This window comes from Ambystoma mexicanum, chromosome 4q, assembly GCF_040938575.1.
Source record: "Ambystoma mexicanum isolate Mex_15411 chromosome 4q, UKY_AmexF1_1, whole genome shotgun sequence".
In the NCBI taxonomy this organism is placed as follows: domain Eukaryota; kingdom Metazoa; phylum Chordata; class Amphibia; order Caudata; family Ambystomatidae; genus Ambystoma; species Ambystoma mexicanum.
In genome coordinates, this window is record NC_090928.1 from 1,289,879,417 (window position 1) to 1,289,900,715 (window position 21,299).

Below are 21,299 nucleotides of genomic sequence, written 5' to 3' on the forward strand. Positions count from 1 at the left end.
ACTTACCGAGATTCAGCTGCAGCTTTCCTTCTCTGGTCTCCGGTCCCCGTCCTCCGCCTACAGCACTAATGAAGGGAAAGCCACCCAGCGGTAGCCTTGGTTTACTACAGCTGGCTGGCTTTTCCTTCATTAGTGCCGCAAAAGCAAAAGCCAGCACAGGAGGGCCTCCATTTCACAAAATGGATGCGCCCATGTGCTTGCTTTTGCGAATTTTGAGCTTGAATAGCTCAAAATTTTACATAGGAAGTTTTAAAACGGAGGATGCTAGTATTTTTTTTTTATGTTGCCCATCTATTTTTTAAATAAAATTTTTTACTAGACCATCCCTTTAACCCCTTGCATAAAGGGCCTTAATCACTGGTATCTTTCACACCACAACACCTTTTTTTGTGATGTGGTGTAGGCCGACAGAGCAGCCAGATGAACCTTTAGGGAATTGAAGACTAACCCACCTGTTGGACTCTGGGTTAGATACAACACAATGTGTGTGGGTGAGCAATCGATGGGATTGACACCCTTGGAATTACACCAAATGACAAAACGTTTCCATTTGCTGGCATAGCAATACCGTGTGTTCGGTTTCCTAGCTTCCTTGAGTATGTCCATGCACCTCTGAGGGAGCTGTAGATATCCAAACTCTATGACCTCAGGAGCCAGGCTGCTAAATTCAGAGTTTGTGGGTGTAGGGTCTCCCCCCTGTGCTGAGACAACATGTTGTACAGGCAGGGTAGTTTCACTGGTGGGCAGAGGGACACTTCCATCAGATGAGCGAACCAGGATGGCAGGCCCACATGGGGGCCACCAGTATCATGGTAACTGGTTCCTGGTGCACTATCTTGTTGAGGCGGGGAGTCGGGGGGGGGGGGGGGGGAACAGACACATTTCCCTGACCATGTTATCCAGAGATCGTTCCCCTTGGAGCGGTTCTGGGGGTACCTGGAGGCATAGTCTTGGCATTGGGCGTTCTCCTGAGTTGCAAACAGGTCGATCTCTGGGAAGCCCCATTCTGTGAAGATGTTGGATACAAGGTCTTCGTGCAGACGCCATTCGTATTCTTCGGGCAGAGGAAAATCTCTGCTGAGCACGTCTGCCAGAAGATGGAGTTCCCCGGGAACAGGTTGGGACAACAGAAACATCTTGTGTTTGAGAGCCCATATCCAAATGTTTTGGGACAGCTTGGATAGCCCTGTAGAGTGAGTGCCCCCTGTTTGTTCAGGTAATACATGGCTGTAGTGCTGCCTGTTAGAATCAGCACTGTCTTCCCTTGCAGTTGCATCTGAAAGGCTTTCAATGCCTTGAAACCCGCTAACAGCTCCAGTAAATTTATATGGTTGGACGCTACTTGAGGGGACCACAGTCCGTGTGCTGTCTGCTGAAGCAGATGAGGCCCTCCACCCTGTGAGAGGAGTCTATCATGAGAGTGGCTTCCCATGCAGGGGCGGTGAAGGTTTTCCCTTTCAAGAGGTTGTCGCTTGACCACCACTGCAGAGAGAGAACCAGGGCTGGCGAGACAACTACCAGATCTTCCCATTGTCCGCTGGCCCGACACCACTGGCTGTCGAGCCACTCTTGCATGGGACGCATGCGCAGCCGTGCGTGGGGAACCAAGTATATGCACAACGCCATCATTCCTAGCAAGCGCATGGCCTTGCGCACCATCACCTCCCGACTAGCTACATATTGAGGAATCTGAAAAAGCATGTTCTGAACCCTCTCGTTGGAGGGGAAGACAAGACCGTTCCGTCCGAATTAGAGCTCCCAGAAATTGTTTTGTTTGACTGGGGACTAAACTGGATTTCTTCACGTTGACTGAGAAACCCAGACTCGAGAAGATCTACTGTTTTTTGGGTGTTCGAAAAACATGTGTTGTACGAGTCCCCTGTGATGTGCCAGTCGTCAAGGTAAGGGTAAACTGGGCCGGATAGTCTGCACAGGTGTGCTGCAGCCACTGCCAGGACCTTGGTAAACACCCTTGGCGCCAAGGCGATGCCGAAGGGGAGTACCTTGAATTGGTAATGCCTGTCCTCTATCATGAACCTTAGATATTTCCTCTGCGCTGGCAACATTGACATCAAAGTATACATCTTTCATGTCCAATGTGGCCATGTAGTCCCCCTGTTTCAGCAGTGGGATCACTTCTTGTAGTGTTACCATGCAAAACTTCTGGGGTTTTATGTACTTGTTCGCTGGGCGCAGGTCTAGAACAGAGCGCATGGTGAGGTCCTTTTTGGGTACAAGGAAGTACACTGAATACATACCCTTGTTTAGCTGAAGAATGCCCTCGGAAGGACCGCCGAGAGTTACTACCTCTCTGGGGGGGGGGGGGGGGGGGGGAGTTTGTGTGTGATCTGTTGCAGCGAAGAGTCTCATGCTTTCCTGGAGCAGGTTCCACTGAGCATCAGCATAACTTGCCAATAGCGTGGTAATCTTTGCTATCCGCGTAGTGTATGCGGCAGCTGAGGTTAACTCGTTTGCCTAGAGCATACAGCCTCTGATTCCTTGTCCGGAGGTGCCTCCCCCGTGGCAAGGGGTACCCCTGCCCTTTTTCGGGTGATAGTCACTACCAGAGAGTCGGGGATGGCGTGCCCTCTAATGTATAGAGGGTCAGAAGGAGACGGGCGAAACAATCCTTTCCACTCTTGGGTTCACTGCCCGGGTTTGAGCTGGTGATACCAAGGAAGGAGCCAGGTCTTCCCTTGATGGAATTAAGGAGTGGAATGGCTTGGCTAGATGGGTCTTTCCTTAGGGATGTCCTCTACAAAAATCCTGCTCCAGCACAGCCTCTTGAGTAGAGATCTGAAAATGTTCAGCTGCCTTCTTCAATATAAATTTGAAGGCCATCTGGTCATATACAGGCGAGGCTTGACGACCCGGGGTGGACGGAGGGGAATCCAGACACAAAACATCAGTGTCCTGATCTTGATGTGGCAGTGTCCATGGGTCCATTCCCTCTTGCTGGGTTTCTTCCCAATTCTGTAGAAATGAAGCCTCTTCCTCTTCATTGTAAGTGTCACTATAGGTGTCCATGTGGACAATGTCTTCATGCTGGAATGAGACAGAAGGCTGATCTTCTTGATAGTGAGAAGAAATTTGAGGGTTAGGCTCTCTGCGAGACCTTTTTGGGGATGGATGATCAGAAAAACTGATAATTCTCTCCAGCCGATGCATACACCCTTCGAATTTCTCTAGTCCATTTGGAAGTCCCAGACGGGCCTACGGGTGGAAAAACAGTCTTCCGCCCTATGGTGCTGAAAAGAGTCTTAGGGTGTTGGAAAAAGGCTCTTGGCTATCTTCATAAATATCGATAGAATCGGGTCCCCACACTGCACCCGAAGATTTTTCCGTGGTTTGCCCTATGATTTTAGGCGGAACTGGGATAAGCCCCACCACCGGCGTAATACTCTCGATGACGTCTTCAATAACCGCCGAATCGGCGTGAGATAATTGCTCAGATGGTCTATCGGTAGGTCTATCGGTAGGTCTATCGGTAGGTCTATCGGTAGGTCTATCGGTAGGTCTATCGGTAGGTCTATCGGTAGGTCTATCGGTAGGTCTATCGGTAGGTGATTTACCTTCTGCGGCGTTAGAGGGCCTAGCGGTCGTTTTTTTCGACTAGAGGCCTAGTCGTAGCTTTTGGGCCTACCGCGGCCTTCGGTACCGTTGCAGCATCAGATTTCTGCGCTTCGACGCGTGAAGTTTTTGGAGTAGCACCCTTACTTATTTTTGATTGCCCAGACGCAAGACGCTGCTGCGGATGCGGGGAAGGCTTTGGATCTGCGCGATCAGAGGATACTGTCAAAACTTTCGGCGGCCCTGTTGGCACTCACCTTTTTCAACGAGGACGTTGAAACCGGTGTATGGGTTGTATGCCCCTATCGCCGGGTGTTGTCCCTGAAGTGAGACCAGAGTCAGGCCTTAAAGGGTCGGGGACGGGCGTGGCGGACCTAAAAGTGTCCGCTTCGAGGTCTACCACATCCGCAACAGATGTTTGGTCATCTGAGGTGTCCCCGTCACTCAGCGGGTGTAGCGGTGGGGGGAAGGGGGTTCCACCCGCAACATACTGTACGCAGCCCATCACTTTACACAGTGCTCCTTAAGGGCCTTAGGGCGAAGGAGTTTGCAGGCCGCACACCGCTTTTCGTCCTGATTTGCGGGGAGACAGGCGTTGCACGTTCCGTGTCCGTCCTTCCAAGGATATCTGACCCTACACTTAGGGCACAACCTAAATGGAGTCCTTTCCATAGCCAAAGGGGAAGATGAGCAGACCAAAAAGGTAAAGAGGGGAAACGAGGAAAGACATGCTGAAAAATGGCCACCCCGACCCCACTCTCCCTACTGTAAAGGTCGGCCAGAGGGCCCGACCACGTGGAAATTCCGGCTGGTGGAAATTCCGGCTGCCGGATCCCACCGCGCCGTAGACGAATGCCCCGTAGTCGTCGAAGATGTTCTTGTGACTGAAGCGACTTAATGAGGAATAATCGACAAGTCGGTTTAAGAAACAATGTCTCTTCTGTAAGAGCCCCGCTATAGGGCGACCAGTTATCTGGGCAGAAAAAAACAATTTGAGGGACCACACCTATGCCAACGTCCCCTTTCGGTCCCCAAAAGACAAGCTGCAATACTCCGAGGTTACCACTGGATGTCGGACCATATGCACAGCATGTGATTCTAAGCAGATTAACAAACATCAGAAATAGAACATATTTAAATACAATTATCACACAACCGAAGTTGGTGCTAATTTTTGGAACTTGAAAGTATGAAAGGCTGAGTTGGCATGCCGGGATTCAGGTCTGCAGATCACACACAGATCGCAGTAGCGAGTGTGCAACCCACTGAACTAGCTGACCCACTTATTAAAGCGCTTAGAAACTGGAGAAACCCAGCATGGATTTCTACATTAAAAAAAACAGATAATCCTGGCATGGCACTGCCTTTCAACATTTTTCTCCATTGATGGACTAATTCAAGGTTTCTTTGCATCACACACTGAAGTAGAATCCAGTTTACAGTCGGCAGATACCAGATGGGCTCATTTTTTTAAGTGAACCAAACATTTCCTGAAAAACACGACAATGTCTGAGGCCAGATCATAACCAGCAGGCCTCAAAGTGATTACAAGTTGCTTAACCATGCTGGATATTGGGTTCCACATCAATATGGCCAAATCTGCCACCAATTCAATGGTCTTTCTCCCAGCGCACTCACATCTGCTAAGGACTATAGCAAGGCCGGCATAGACCAAAGGCAATGCCTTGGTTGTGAAAACCTTAAGTTGGTATGCAAAGCCCAAGGCCAGCATACAGCCCTTCCTGATCTGCAGGGGCCCCTTGACCACAAAAACCTGAAGATGGCTTGCATTTTAATGTCACAATCCCTAAGCGGTTTGTATGCAGTGTTAGGGTAGAACTCCATTTCTTGTTTGGGGGAAGGTGAGCGGCGGTGTCCCATTTACAGGAAATGCCCCCCACCTTTTGCTTATAGGATCTCTGGAAGATTTTGGTGCCGAAAAACTGCTGCTGTAATTCTGAAACCAAGTTTGGCCATACTGGCTGAACTTGCATCGCATTACCTTAGCTCGTATTTGGATTTTTGGTTAATGGGTGTCCTTCCTGGGCTGGCCACCTTCTCCCCCTGGTGGTCCTTGTTTGGGGGTTCTGGGTCTATTGCCTTGGTCGACAGTCATTGACGGGTTGGCCGAAGAGTATTGTGTCACTGATGAGCATTTGGGCAAACTGTGTTGTCGACGATGATGGAACTGTAGTAGCAGACTAGCTTCGCTTTTCTGAATAACGCTTGGATGACAAAGCAGTCGAAGATGTTCTCTGCAACAAAATGGTCACTGTGACCGAAGGCGGAAACGTCAATGATATTGTTAACGAGGCAGCAGCAAGAGTGTGCGATTTAGGTCTCCTTTTTTTTTCTTCTTGGAAGATTCCTCGTGGGAACTCAAGATTGAGTGTGCTCTAGGGGTCTTCTATGCCTGACAGAGGCATAATTACGGGCAGAGTCAGAGGCCCTGGCACCTTAGTTCTTCAAGTCATGGTCCGGATACAGACAATGTTCATGAAGATGCTTGAAGTAAACCTTCAGATTACATGTCGAGCAGGCCTTAAAAAAGGCTCTTCTTCCTCGCATTTGTCATCGCAACAGACTCCTGATGGAAGATTTAAACTGGCAGCAATGGAATGGGCCGAGACTTCAGTGCCGTAGGCGAGAAGTGATGAAGCACCAAAACCAGAAGATTTGATGGGAAAAATGATCAAAAATAGTTAAAATGTCAAAATTGTAGGGAGTATTCGAGGACTCCCAACACTAATGTGCAGTAAGAAATCTGACGATGGCCACCAGAGGCGGGGCGAAGGGAACCCATCTAATTGGCTGTGGGCAGTATGAGCCAAAATGACCAACTGCACTAAAGTGACCAGCAGTTTTAAAAGTTTAATGGCAAACCGCTTTAATATTTGAGCATTTCCTGCCCGGTGGGGAATATTCAAAGAGCATGTGAATCCTTGAAAGTTCCAATGCTGGAGAGTTTTTTGTATACAAGTGTGATTGTTTTTTTTGGTTGACTGTGAAATTACTGCACTTCATTACCAGCCTTTCTCCCACTTTAAAGAGTCTGGTTGTTCCTTTACTTGAGAAACATGGTCACATTTATGTTATGGTTACACAGCCCTCACCAGAGTTGTGGGGGGCTGTGCACGTATCTCTAGCAGGCAGCATAATCAGACATACATGAGGACTAAATTAGGGGCCATATTTTTCTTTTTCATACATTGGTTGGACGTAGGAAGTTTCAGCTGTGCCACTACTTGGCAGCAGATACTCTTCACAGGAGTTTAGCACCCTGTCTGCTATTTGTGATTAACAATAGAAGGATAGTGTGTCGAACACGGATTCACATTAAGGCTTATAACACATGTGGTCACTTAATGCTCACCCATGCCCTCTGAGACGAAGCCCCCTGCCTACTTGGTGTGGTAAAGGGTTTGGCAAAGGCCACAGTAGGGCCGCCACATGCCATGTGGTGCTGGGCATGGGTGGGGTGGGTAGAATACCAGAAGGATCTCCCAGCCACCCTCACCATGCCCCGAAAGTTTGGCAGGAACCTGCCACCTGAAGCAGGTAAATGCCCCATCCCTCTTAGGCAGTAAAGCCAAGGAAACCTTAATGTGAAGCATTTCCTGGGTGGCTACATGTGATCTAGCATCCAAACCCCCAGCAGTGCAATGCTCCCTAGAAGTGTAGCATTTAACCCCTCAATCAGCCTTGCAAGGGAGACTAGGCCCAAAAATACAGTCACACATTTCCCGTGTGGTGAGCCTCTACTGTACTACCAACAGCTGCGGGAATGGAAGCCCAGAAGAGGGGGAAGAGCGAGGCAGTGTCTGCATGAGTGGTCTGTTCTGCACCACCAGGTAAGCAAGATTGCAGCCACACAGTGCCCAATCATTTAAGGCAAGCAATTCCTCTCAGGAGCTGCTGTGGAGCATAATTATTGGCCATGTGGTTTGGACAAATAGTGAGAGAGAGTGAGTGTGTGTGTGTGTGTGTGTGTGTGTGTGTGTGTGTAGCAGCATGTGTTGTGGGAGGAGGAAGACGGCTTGAGAAAGATGGCCAGAAGGAGAATAAGAAAGTGGTGCGGAGAAATATCAGATAGAGTGATGAGGAGAATAAAGGGGGGTAAGAATGCTCATTAGGAGGCGGTGGAGAAGAATCAGAATAAAGTCAGGAGATCCAATTCGGGGTTGTGGGAAGAATCGGGAGTTTGACGAAGATGGAAAGAGGAGGAGAAGAAGTTAGAAGGGCAGTAAAGGAGCAGGCTCAACCCCAATATGAGCAGAGGTGGGGTGGAAGTATGAGCACATGGCGAGGATTTGGGGAGAGGGAAAAGGAAAGGATAAGCTAGCAGATATAGGAAAGGTCCCTTTAAGTACGAAACAGTTTAGGCAAGTCCAAAAGGGAGCCTGGAACGGGGTGCTGGGGACTACTGCCAGGAGCTTAAGAGAAGGATGCATTCTGGCCCCAATCCCTTAGAGAAGCCCAGGTGGCCAACATTTTGGTAGAAGCTCTGGGTCTTGGTTCCACCTCACACAGCCCAAACTTCTGCTGCTCCTAGTCCTAACGTATAGGTGCGCTCACAGACCTTAGTGAACAGTGATGAAGGTGAAAGTTCAACTTCACAGGGGACATTTTATGGATCATTGCCACTCCAAAGACAAGGGAGCTGAAATAGGAACTTCCGAGAGCACCATTAGCCATAAACGTGCGTTATCAACAAACATCATGGCAGAATCTTTCAACCAGCAGCATTCTCCAATTGTCTTCCACCACTTACCATCCTGCTCATATAGCTCTCGGTTCTAGACTGAATTTAAGAGTGGGTCTGGCGTTCTCTCTCTTATTTCTGCAGCCTGGCATGCAGTCATCTTGCTGGATTCTCCTCCAGCTTCTTAACCTGTATGTATGTAACTAACACACACATACTCTTGATCCTCTCAGGTAGGATGTCCATGTCATTATGCATTTACTGCACTGGTATGCCCTTTTCATCTAGTTTGTCCGGTTACCGGTGAGGATATCGCTGGTGAAAACATGGAGGTTGACATATATCCATCTCTCTATCTCTATAGATATATAGTGTTTCTTTTTTTTTTTTAAAAAAGACAACGACCACCCTTCCAACATATTTTAGGGCTAGTACAATTATATAAACTAAGTACAGTCCTAAAATATTTGGGGAAAGTGTTAGCTAGTGCCTTTAAAAAAAATATATAGTCACCCTCAATGTTTTCACCAGCGAGGATATCACTGGATAGCAGTTTGTCCATGCGTTTCTCACCTGCACCCTGTTCCTCTGTAGCCCTCCTGTGCGTTTCATGGTTCCCCTCCTCTGGTGACTCCCGCTTGATTATCTTTTACTCTGGTTTTCTCACTGGTGTCCCATCTCACAGAGGTCTTGTGGGGGCTAGTCTGACTCGGATCCCCTGATCTAAGAGTGCGTCCTATGCAGCCAGGCTGTCTTAGCTCTTACCCCGGTCCTTCTCCTTCAGCACATGATTTGCACATAGAAACACAGTCAGATCCTTTTCCTGGTGGTTCCTGTACCAGTCTTCAATCACATCTTCATATTCTTCCACCAGCACATCGCACTGATTAAAGACAACAAAAAAATAAATGGCAGGTCATAAGCTGTTCTGCATACGTGCAACAAACTACATATACAGAAATCCCCACATCATAGCATGTGCCTATTCTTCAACCATAGTCATCTTGCTAGGTAGCCACGTTAAAGAAGGCAGGTCAGGCAGCAGTTCAATAGGCCAATGCCCACTGCCCCCCACTGGTATAGACTTTCTCAGCCTATGACCAACTGATGTCCCCCTCAATTACTTTTCTATATCTGAACCTTGTGGACAGGTTGATGCATTAAAAGGCTGCAGCACTCTCCTGGGAAGGCTAGCAACAGCACTAGTATTCTGAAACCACTGCTTAAAGATCGGTCACGTGTATGCTCTATAGAAGGAGTGAACACAGTTCCTGGGCATAAACCAACCACAGTGAAAAAAGCATGTCTGAGGGCTACCTCTCACCACAACAGGACTTTCTTTAGGCACTGTTCCCAGGGCTCAGCTACATCCACCTACCATGGTCCTCAAGGATTACATTTTAGACTTTGAAGATCTCTAAGGTGTAGGGTGGCAAAGCAACCTAGGCCGAACTGACGAGGTGGTCAGAAGATACAAACTGAAATACACAATTTCCATTGCCAGAGCCCTTACATTGTTCCGCCTGGACTATTGTAATGCTCTCTATCTTGGGTTTTCCAAATGCACCACCAGTAAAATACAAACTCTTCAAAATAACGCTCTTGGAGCGGCATTAGGCATCTCCAGAAGAGACCACATCACACCATATAGCCAACAAAAAAACTGGCTCTCTATTAAAGATAAAATTCTCCTAAAAAAACGTAACTTACTCCTAAATCCCTCAATAACTTGGTCGACAGATTCCACAGACAGACCTCCCTGAGACCCACTAGAACAGCATACAAAGACTGTCGTTCTGTCCCTAACTTCAAACGCTCCACCATAGGGGGCAACAGCTTCCCAGTGAAAGCAGCTAAACTGTGGAACTCCCTACCTCCAACTCTCAGAATGGACCAGCCTAATCAAATCCGATCTAAGGTTGTAATATGGTTTAAAACATAGGCTTATAAATGTAATCTGGTATTAGTCTTTCAAAATCCACCGCTCTACATACAATGTACCCTCATGTATATACCTGTATGACAATGCATTACTTACTGTAAAAGCATTCCTGATGGTTGCATCTGCTTAGATTCACATGCTGTGCATAGTCCGACATCCAGTGGTCACTGCAGAGTATTGCATTTTGTTTTTCGTAGTCGAAAAGGGGACGTCGACAAGGCGTGTCTGTAACACTATCCCTATAGTGACATGCAGTGTACCCACAACCCTGCGTCGAGGTCCCTCAGATTGTTTTTTTACACCCAGTTATGTCAGGTCAGCGGACAATGGGACGATCTAGTGGTTGTCTCGCAGGCCTTGGTTCTCTCGCTACGGTGGTGGTGGTCGAAGGAAAACCTGATAATAGGGAAACCATTTGCCACCCCCGCAGGGGAAGCCACTCTAACCACAGACGCATCCCTCACAGGATGGGGGGGGCTCACATATCCCATCAGACTAGCCTGCTATTACTGTGTTTATGTGTATATAAGCCTGCTATTACTGTATGTATATGACAATGCATTACTTACCGTAAAACCATTTCCGATGTTTGTATCTGCTTAGATTCACATGCTGTGCATAGTCCGACATCCAGTGGTCACTGCAGAGTATTGCATTTTGTTTTTCGTAGTCGAAAAGGGGACGTCGACAAGGCGTGTCTGTAACACTATCCCTATAGTGACGTGCAGTGTACCCACAATCCCTCACGTGTCGAAGTACCTCCGTTTGTATTTTTTCTGCCCCGAGGGAGCCTATTAGACGTGAGTGAGTACAGAAAAGAGATACAGAAGAAAGTCTATGTTCCTTCCATCCAAGCGGGGAGGAAGGGTGGGCGCATGTGAATCTAAGCAGATACAACCATCAGAAATGCTATTATGGTAAGTAACGCATGTCTTCTGATGTTTGTTAATCTGCTTAGAATCACATGCTGTGCATAGACTAGCGAGCAGTACCCGGAGTTGGAGGTGGGTTGTGAGAAGGAACAGTAGAAAAAATGTCTTAATACCGCTTGTCCCACCTGGGAGTCAGATCTAGAGTGGGCATCTAGACAGTAGTGTTTTGTAAAGGTGTGAACAGAACTCCAGGTTGCCGCTTTGCAAATGGACTCGAGGGACATTTGCAATGAAAGCTATGGAAGCCCCGGTGCCTCGAGTGGAGTGTGCTCTTGGCTTGAACGGTAGTTCTCTCTTAGCAAGAGAGAAACAGAAAGTGATGCATTGTACAATCCATCTAGAAATAGTGGATTTTGAAACTGCATCGCCTTCTCTTCCTGCTGCCACCGAGACAAAGAACTGATTAGTCTTTCTCAATGGTCTAGTTCTTTCCAGATAAAACATCACGGCTCTGCGAACATCCAGTGTATGCAGACTCTGCTCCCCTAAGTTTGAAGGATTTTGAAAGAAAGTTGATAGTTCTATTGACTGGTTGACAAGGGAATTTAGAGATACATTTTGGTGCAAACCTAGGATGTGTGCGTAGAATCACCTTATCCTTGTGAACTGTTACAAAGGGGGTCTAGTACAGCGAGCGCTTGTAGTTCACTTACTCCCCTAATGGAGGTGATAGCTATTAGAAAAGCAGTCTTAAGAGTGAGGTATTTAAGTGTTGCTTTGTGCATGGGTTCAAAGGGTGCCCCCATGAGCCTGGTTAGTACCACATTTAGGTCCTATCCAGGAGCGGGGTTAGCTATCGGAGGGTGGATACTCTTCACTCCTTCCATGAAGGCTTTAATAACTGGGACTTTCCACCATGACACTAAGTTGGGAAGTGGTGTATGCGGAAAGTGCAGCTAAATGGACTTTAACAGATTTAAACACCAAGCCTGAGTCTAGTAGGTGAGTCAGGTACAGAACAATTTGTGTGGGAGAGCAGTCAACTGGGTTGATGCTCCTTCCCCTACAGCAGACTACAAATCTTTTCCATTTGCTAGAATAACAGTGACAAGTGTTAGGCTTTCTAGCCTCCCTGAGGTTGTCCATGCATCTCTGCGGGAGTTGTAAATGTCCAAATTCTATGATCTCAGGAGCCAGGCTGCTAAGTTCATGGTCTGAGGGCATGGATGTAGTGTCCTGCCCTTGTCCTGTGACAGCATGTTGTACGGGCAGGGAAGTTTCACTTGGGAAGATAGAGACATCTCTATCAAGTGAGCGAACCATGGCTGCCGGGCCCACATAGGGGCCACCAGCATCATGGTAACTTGGTCCTGGTGCATCTTGTGCACTATCTTGTTGATAAGTGGAGTCGGGGGTGAAAGCCCATTCCCCTTGGATTGGTTCTGGGGGTACCTGGAGGCGTAATCTTGGCATTGGGAGTTCCCCAGAGTTGCGAACAGATTTATTTCTGGGAATCCCCATTGTGTGAGGATGTCGAAGACGATGTCTTCGTGTATCCGCCATTCGTACTCCGAGGGCAGAGAGAAGTCTCTGCTGAGTTCGTCTGCTAGCAGATTGAGTTCCCCTGGTACATGTTGTGACAGCAGGAACATGTGTTTGAGAGCCCAATTCCAGATGTTCTGGGACAGCTAGGACAGTCCTGGAGAGCGAGTGCCCCCTTGCTTGTTGAGGTAGTACATGGCTGTGGTGCTGTCCGTGAGGCCCAGCACTGTCTTCCCTTGCAGGTGTGCCTGGAAGGCTTTCAGTGCCTTGAACACAGCTGGTAGCTCCAGTAAGTTTATGTGCTTGGATGCTATGCTCAGAGTCCAAACTCTGTGAGCAGTCTGATGGGATAGGTGAGCCCCCCCCATCCTGTGAGGGATGAGTCTGTTTAGAGTGGCTTCCACTACGGGGTGGCGAATGGTTTCCCTATTACCAGGTTTTCTTTCGACCACCACCATAGCGAGAGAACCAAGGCCTGCGAGACCACTACTAGATCATCCCTTTGTCCGCTGGCCTGACACCACTGGCTGTTGAACCACTCTTGCATTGGGCGCAGGCGCGCGTGAGGTACCAAATAAATACATGACACCATCATTCCTAGTAAGCGCATTGCTTTGTGTACCGTCACCTCTCAACCGGCCACATTGAGGGATCTGAAACAGCATGTTTTGGACCCGCTCGTTGGAGGGGAAGACGAGGCCGTCCTTTGTTCGAATTAGAGCCCCTAGGAATTGTTTGATCTGGCTGGTGTCTAAACTGGACTTCTTCTCGTTGATGAAGAAGCCCAGTTGAAACAAAAGGTATACAGTCTTTAGGGTATTTGAGAAGCATGTTTCCTAAGAATCCCCTGTTATGAGCCAATCGTCGAGGTAAGGGTATACTGGGATGGACAACCTGCACAGGTGGGCCACTGCCAGTACCTTCGTGAATACTCTCGGCACTGATGCTATGCCGAAGGGTAGCACTCTGAACTGGTAGCGTTTGCCCTTTATCATGAACTTGAGGTATTTCCTGTGCGCTGGCAACATTAAAATATGAAAGTATGCATCTTTCATGTCTAGTGTTGTCATGTAATCTCCCTGCGAAAGCAGGGGGATTACCTCCTGTAGAGTCACCATGCGAAACATTTGAGGTTTGACAAATTTGTTCGCTGGGCGCAGATCTAGTACAGGGCGCATGGTTAAGCCCTTTTTGGGAACAAGGAAGTACACTGAATAAATACCTTCCGTCACCTGAGATAGAGGCACGACCTCTATAGCTCCTTTTTCTAGTAGTTGGTCCTTTTCTTGAAGAAGGATGGCAAGGTGTTCTGGTGACATGCGTTGTCCCCTTGGGGTCTGTACGTAGGGGAACTGTTTAATTCTATACAGTAACCGCAGGCTATGGTTGATAGTACCCAGCAGTCTGATGTTATACCCTCCCATGCTGGAAGAAAGGATGTTAACCAGCCCCCGACCGGCGATGCATGGGAGGGGACCCGAATCTTTGAGTCATTTGGTGTTGGAGGCTTGGGAACCTCTAGGGGTGGGACCCCAACCTCTTCCCTTACCACGACGTTGTCCTCTTTGGTTGTATTGTCCACTGGTGCCTTGGTTAGAGGACCAGTTACCTGCAGAGTATTGCTGCTGCTGTTTTTGATGGTGTCAAATTCCTTCTTTACGGTCTCTAGTGCCTCATCCACCGCCTTACCAAAGAGGTTGGCATCTTCTATACGTTTGTTAATTAGAGATGCTTGTGTTTCAGGTTTAAAGCCTGAATTACATAGCCATACATGGCGTTGGAGGAGGATTCCTTGGACTAGGGAACGGCCAGCCGTTTCTGCAGCATCCAGAGTATTTTTAATGATCTTTGGTTGACTAAGGTCCCTTCAGTAACCGTGGCTAGAAGCTGAATATGTAGGGGTTCCGGTACCTCCTCGATGTCCTTACATAGTTTGCTCCATTGTGCATCTGCGTAACTTGCCAGCAAAGAGTTGTTGCAATTCTTGCGGAAAATGCAGCCGAGGCTGTAATCCTCTTTCCTAGGGCATACAATATTTTACCCTCTTTATCTGGTGGTGCCTCGCTAGTTGAAAGCGGGACCCTTGCTCTTTTCCTTGCATTTGTCACCACTAAGGAGTCTGGTACAGAGTGGCCCCTGATGTATAACGGGTCCGATGGGGAAGGACTAAATAATGTTTCTATCCTCGGGTTGACCCCTCTGATCAACGCGGGTGTAGATAGTGAAGGAATAATTTGTCTCTTTACTGAGGGAGGCGAGAAGGGGAATGGTTTGGCTGACAGGGGGTTTCTCCTTGATGATCTTTTCTACAAAGTCTATGTCAGGAGAAATTTCCCCAGTCTCGATTTAAAAATGTGCTGCTGCCTTGCATAGTAGTACATTAAAAAGGTAGGTTGATCGTCTATAGGTGACATATTCCGAATAGGTGAGTCCTTGGGGGGTGGGGGGTGGGGGGGGGGGCAGATTTAGGGCGTCAGGGTCTGAAAGCGCTGATGGGGACAGCCAGGGCTGTGAAGCGCCCTCTTCTGGGTCTTCTCCGAAGGCCCCCCCCCCCATATCTGGGTTATCTTCAAAACCTTCCTCCTCTAGGTTTTGTTCCCCTTCATTGCCTAAGAATTCGTCATCCTCCTGAAAGTGGGGGTCTCCTCCAGTGAGGTCATAAATCTACATCCTCTTGGGGGGGGATCAAACAGCCTACGGTACTTGGCCCTGGGATCCTCCCGAGATCCCCCTCTTGATCTCTTGGGTGTTGGAAGGTTCTGAGTCTCCATAAACCTCTCAATTTTGCCCATACAAAACTGGAGTCTCTCTAGGGTTTCATGAGGTACCCCAGAGTGGTCAGGGTGTGAAAAGGGAGCACCTTCAGTTTGAAAACGGTTCGACCTACCCCATAACATCAAAGAAAGGGTCCCCATACCTTCTGAAAAGCCTTCCGGTAGGCTAGGAGTCCCTCTCAACGGAGGGGGCAATTCCTGCCTTCCTTCTGACCTTTTCGGCGTCTCCCAGGCCTTGTGAGCAGTGACCGAGGTTTCTTTCGCCATCCGTCTCTGGCTATCGGTGGAAATAATCCACGCCAGGCTCTTGACAACTAAACTGTGTCGAGGGTACCTCCGGCGTCGACGTTACAGGCGTCGCTTGCTCTATGCCGACGGGCGCTCTCTGACGGTGTGCGTCGTCTGGTGGTTTAGTGAAAACGCCCTTATCTAGGGGTAGCCAAATCGCTAGTCGTGTTTGCGGTTGCGAGGGGGGCTTAAGACTTACGGTCTGAGGAGGCAGCTGGTAGGACCTGCATCTCCCCGCCGGTAGGACCTGCGCCTCCGTTGGCACGAATGCTCTCTTCGTCTTCGACGAGGAAGAGCCGTGGATTGTGTGTTTATGGGAGTGTTTGTGTGCGTCAGTGTCGCCGGGGTGTTCATCCCCATAAGCAGGGCGTGAGCCGAGCTTGTCGGGGCCGGGGACAGACGAGGAGCGTGAACGCTCCTTAGAGAGGTCTACGACTTCCGAAACGGACTTCAGGTTATCACATTCCTCATCACTTTCGGCGGCGGCGGGCGATGAATCAGACCTAGACATGGCGTAGGCTGCCCACCTTTTGACTCTGCGGTCTTTTAAAGTCTTTGGCTTAAGAAGCTGACAGGCCGTACAGCCGTCCTCTTTGTGGTCGAGGGTCAAGCAACTGTTACACCGTTTATGCTCGTCTTTCCAGGTAAACTTGCCCTTGCAACGCCGGCAAAACCTAAAGGGCGTCCTCTCCATAGATTAGGAACCGATTGCATGTGACAACAACCCCGAAGGAAAAGGAGGGGAAAGGGAAAGGCATTCTCAAAGAGAAAACAATAAATGTCCCACGACCCCACTCTCCCCACTATTTGGCCGGCGAGGCTAGGCCACGTGTTCAGCGAACAACCGGTGTCGAAGGCACCGCCGTCGGAGATCTTGATCGGTGGTGAACAGCTTCGCAGCTACGACGCCGAAGGAGGGGTGTAAAGTAATAATATGGTTATAAGTTAATAACGACCAAAGGTCGAATAATGTTTTTGCAATGTCTCTCGAGGAGCTCAGCGTAAAGGCGACCAATATCTGGGCGGAAAAAAACAATCTGAGGGACCTCGACGCGTGAGGGATTGTGGGTACACTGCACATCACTATAGGGATAGTGTTACAGACACGCCTTGTCGACGTCCCCTTTTCGACAACGAAAAACAAAATGCAATACTCCGCAGTGACCACTGGATGTCGGACTATGCACAGAATGCGATTCTAAGCAGATTAACAAACATCAGAAATATACATTCTCGTTGTTGTAACTAAGCTTCGCATATTCATGTAACTGCTGCCCCCTGTTACCCGCGGGTATGTTCGCGCATTATAAATAATAAAACAAAATTATAAATTTTGCATTATAAATGCAAAATTAAAATTTTCTCCACAATATATTCTTAGTCAAAATTGGAAGAAAAAAATATAACACTAAATCACTGCAGTCAGTGGTACAGTTAGTCTCCAAAGGTTCTGGTCAATTCTGAAAAGTCTTTGAGAGGATGGAGAGAAGATCTATAAAAGGGTAAGTAATGCTTGGTCTACATTTTCACAAAGGTGGGGGTAAAGATATTTCATTGGAAGTCAAAAGAAAAAAGAATTACAGAAAAGGTACGTTCCTCAAGGAAATGATCTCACCTTTGCAGAAAGTAGGTCTCCATTTCCCACTCTGATCTGAATGCAAGTAGCCCCTTGGATCCAAAGAAGGAACCCCAGACGAGGATCAAGAAGAATCCTCCATAAGCTCAGAGGGAATTAAGATGAACCCCAGAGTCCAGGGCAAGGTCCCAGTGCAGGTGCCCTGCTCCAGAGTGAAGGTTCCCCAGAGTATCACAAAGGCTGCAGCCAGCCCCCTGGATAAGGTGTGTAGCGCACACACAAACCCCAGAGTCCAGGGCAAGTTCCCAGTGCAGGTGCCCTGCTCCAAAGTATCACAAAGGCTGCAGCCAGTCCCCTGGATAAGGTGTGTCGCACACACATAAATCCCAGAGTCCAGGGCAAGGTCCCAGTGCAGGTGCCCTGCTCCAGAGTGAAGGTTCCCCAGAGTATCACAAAGGCTTCAGCCAGTCCCCTGGATAAGGTGTGTAGGCCATTTACGCAGCACCCACATAAATCATGGAGTTCAGCATGGCCAGTAGCATCTTGCAAATCCACCCTTTACTTTAGCAATCCAGACGCTCCTTGAAAGAGGCGACTGGAATGAGCCCTGATCCGTTTATCTCTTAACCCAATCCTCTGTTAATAATTCCATTAAGATAATACTTTGAGAAACGTAGAAGGGAATTTGTGTTTTTTTTCCACTTTGTTCAACTGCCTGGATTTTGTAGGTTAAGGTTAAAAGCATTTTGAATCATGAACATGCTTTTCACATTTCTTTAGGACACATGTAGTATTGTGCCAAAATAAAATGGTCTTAAGCTAGGGCTGCATTGTTGCTTCAGGTATTAATCAGCTTTGATAGAGGTAGCACAGTTGCAGCAGCATGGGCATTCCATTTTCCTTTTCATCTCAGAAGCACATCAATTGCATTCAATGGTTTGGGCTTCTTGATGTCTTTAAGCTTTAGGAGAGCCTCCCAGCAAGCAGTTTGGCATTTGTGAGAAGGAAAAGCTTTTGCTGTTCTATATGAAGAGGTCTTTTTTTAGTCTTAAGATTGTATGTGTCTGTGCACATGCATGAAAGGGCACTTTACATAGTGTGTTGTTTTAAGAGATCAAGGAATAATAGCTGGGCATGTGGTCTGAACTTTAACTCCCTTTCTGACCCCCCCCTCAACCCCCGACTGCAAGCAGGTATAATGGATACAGGTCAAAGCATTGCTGTATATATTTTCCGTGGCACAGATTTTACCAGTACCTCTCAACAGGACTTCTATATATTCAGGCAAAGTGGCTTAATTTATCAGCAGAGCTGATATACGCATGTCATGGCACAATGCCAATTATTCACAGCAGGGCTGATTGCATCATACCCACATTTCTTAGCAGGGCCAGGTTTTCGGAGAGTACCAGAATTTCTTAACAGAGCTGCTGTAATGACACAGCACCAACATGTGTTGACACTTTCTGCAAAGACCAAAAGTACTGAGCTAGAACAGTGTCTGAGCTCTTCCCACCATCCTCCTGAGCTGGTGTGATGCACACTGAAGGACAGTACGAGAAGATGCCATTGCCATCATACTTCAATCCCTCCTACTCATTACTGAATCCAGCTGCCAAAAAACTTGCACATTTCAAAGCCTCATTATGAATCTACGGACTCATGGAGGATAGTCCAAACAGGCTTAGACCTTTTGACAAGCCAGTTATGTCAGGCAAGCCTCACATGGAACTACTTATGCCCAAACCCGATGTACCTTTCAGAGTCAACAACCTGTTGGGAAAGGTAGCTCAGTGGGTCAGTGACCCTGCTGCATAGATCATTGTGTAACCCGTTAGTTCAAATCCTGTTGATAGGTGAGACTGTGTCTGCATCAGAGGTTCATGTTTCAAATGCAAGTAGCATTCAATTGTAAAAGCAGAGGTCGCTTTCGACTTATCCTCATGACTAACGTTCAGCGATTCATAACACACACACACACCTCATCTGGGCTGCTATACCTGTGATGGCTAAGAACACACACCTCAACTGGGCTGCTATACCTGTGATGGCTCAGAACACACCTCATCTGGGCTGCTATACCTGTGATGGCTCAGAACACACACCTCGTGGGGGCCGCTATACCTGTGAAAGCTTAGAACACACATCTCTTCAGGGCTGCTATGCCTGTAACGGATCAGAACAAACACCTCATCAATGCTGCGATACCTGTAATGGCTTAGAAGTTGAACATGCACATTGCATGAGGGCTGCTATACTCTTAATGCTCAGAACACACATGTCATCTGGGCTGCTATACTTGTAAGAGCACACAGTGCTGGTAAAACATCAGTATTCAATCATGTGCTGCATCTGGTTTAACAACCCAACTCAATTACCAGCCTAATGCCCAAAAGAAGGTTTGCACATATCTAAAAGGAGCACCCAATACTAAACCTCCACTAGAACTGTAAATAGAAAAAAAGGCTTTTTCAGCTTTTTGAAGATTTATTGGCGCGATGTCAAAAGAAAAACGGGAGAGGAAGAGCAACTCTGAATCTAAGCAATGCTAGAGAACAGGATGGGGAGGAGAAAGAACAGAACTTACTAAGCAATCCAAAACAGGAATTGGAGCAACAGGAAGAGAGACAAATAAGCAACACAGAAAACGAGAAAGGAAACCGGGGTAAACTTTAGAAGACACACATTAGGAGTAAGGGACAGAAGCAGAGCAAAAGAGAAATTGAGACAATAAAACAAGAGAACAGGCAGAAAAAGCTGGAACTAGAAAAGCAAGACTACAGAAAGGCAGGCCAATAACAGAAGCCGTGTAAGAAAGATAATCAAAATGAGTAGCAGCCACAACAGAGAAAATAGAAAAAACAGATACAGCCAGAGGAGTTATAGCAACCGATGCAGCAAGATATAGGAGGGACAGCAAGAATAGACTGCAGAGATGGGAGAGGCAGAGTGACAGAGCAACAGTTGCATCAGAAAGTCAGAAAGGGGAAACAGTAGCAAAAGAAAAAAAAAGATGGAGCAAAAACACAGTAGCTGTCAAGCAGGTAGTGCCAGGCAGCAACAGTAGGCCCGGGAGGCAGAGAAGTTATGCCGGTAGAGTGAGGGACTTGATTTATGAGGCAACTAGCTGGCATCTGTAGTGGTTCAGTGTCCAAGTATCAAGAAGCTGGGTAGTACGCATCTACAAAATCTTTTGCCACCAATGTTTTTGAACACAGTTTTAATTTCACGCACAAGATGGCTAGTTGTCAGACACTTTACTCTTTTGTGAAGGAAGAAACTAATTTTTACTCTTGGAACTGGATTTACTCAAATTCAAAAAATTGGGAGTAAAACACCCTCACACCAAAATCCTATACCGGAGCGCTGCCTTCAGGAATGGTACAACAGTGCAGTGGCAAACAGCAGACTGTCCGATTATTGAAAATTCTCTGCCAAATTGCCAAAGGGCCAGAGCCGGCAGTGCAGAAGTAGGTGCATTCTTTAGAGGTGCAGTTGCTGCTCAGAAGAGGCGATCTGTTCCTACGAAGACCACGGGCCCGAGAGCACGATTCAACTTTAGGGGTGATATCAGGAGACAACACGGAGAGGACATATTGAAGATGTGTCCTTGCGACTACACCAGAGAGGAGCAAGTGAGCCCAGAGTCTTTGGGTTGCAGGTTCAGCAAAGTGGTCGGGCAACAGTGGGCAGCACAAGCCCTTGGAGATTTCCAGATGGTGGAGATGGAAACAGAGCACTTGCCAGGTATCCTCATAGAAGGGAAATTCAGTGTCAAGGGAGTGTCCGGTCAACTGCAGCAAAGGTGCTTCTGGGAAAAGGGAAGGCATATCCAGGGGCTTCAGGGAGACTTGGCCTTTGGGCAGGTGAGGTGATCACCTGTCCCTGCGGAGAGGGAAAGCATGCCACCATGAGTTTGGCAACTGGCGGGAGTGGAGCTTCAGCATGCAATTCCTTGGAGCGCTGGAGATGCTGGTTCAGAGATTCAGTCCATTCCTTGAGGAGCATAGCAGACTGGACGTTGACCACAGGG

At 47.8% G+C, this 21,299-nt stretch overlaps 1 protein-coding gene across 1 annotated transcript in view; it reads right to left on the reverse strand.

Moving 5' to 3' along the window:
• CNPY3 (canopy FGF signaling regulator 3) overlaps positions 1-21,299 on the reverse strand; it is a 174,569-nt gene that overhangs the window by 18,327 nt on the left and 134,943 nt on the right. The window contains exon 5 of the mRNA XM_069608920.1: positions 9,038-9,155. Within this exon, the coding sequence (XP_069465021.1) occupies positions 9,038-9,155 (118 nt within the window). The remainder of the gene's footprint in view (positions 1-9,037; positions 9,156-21,299) is intronic.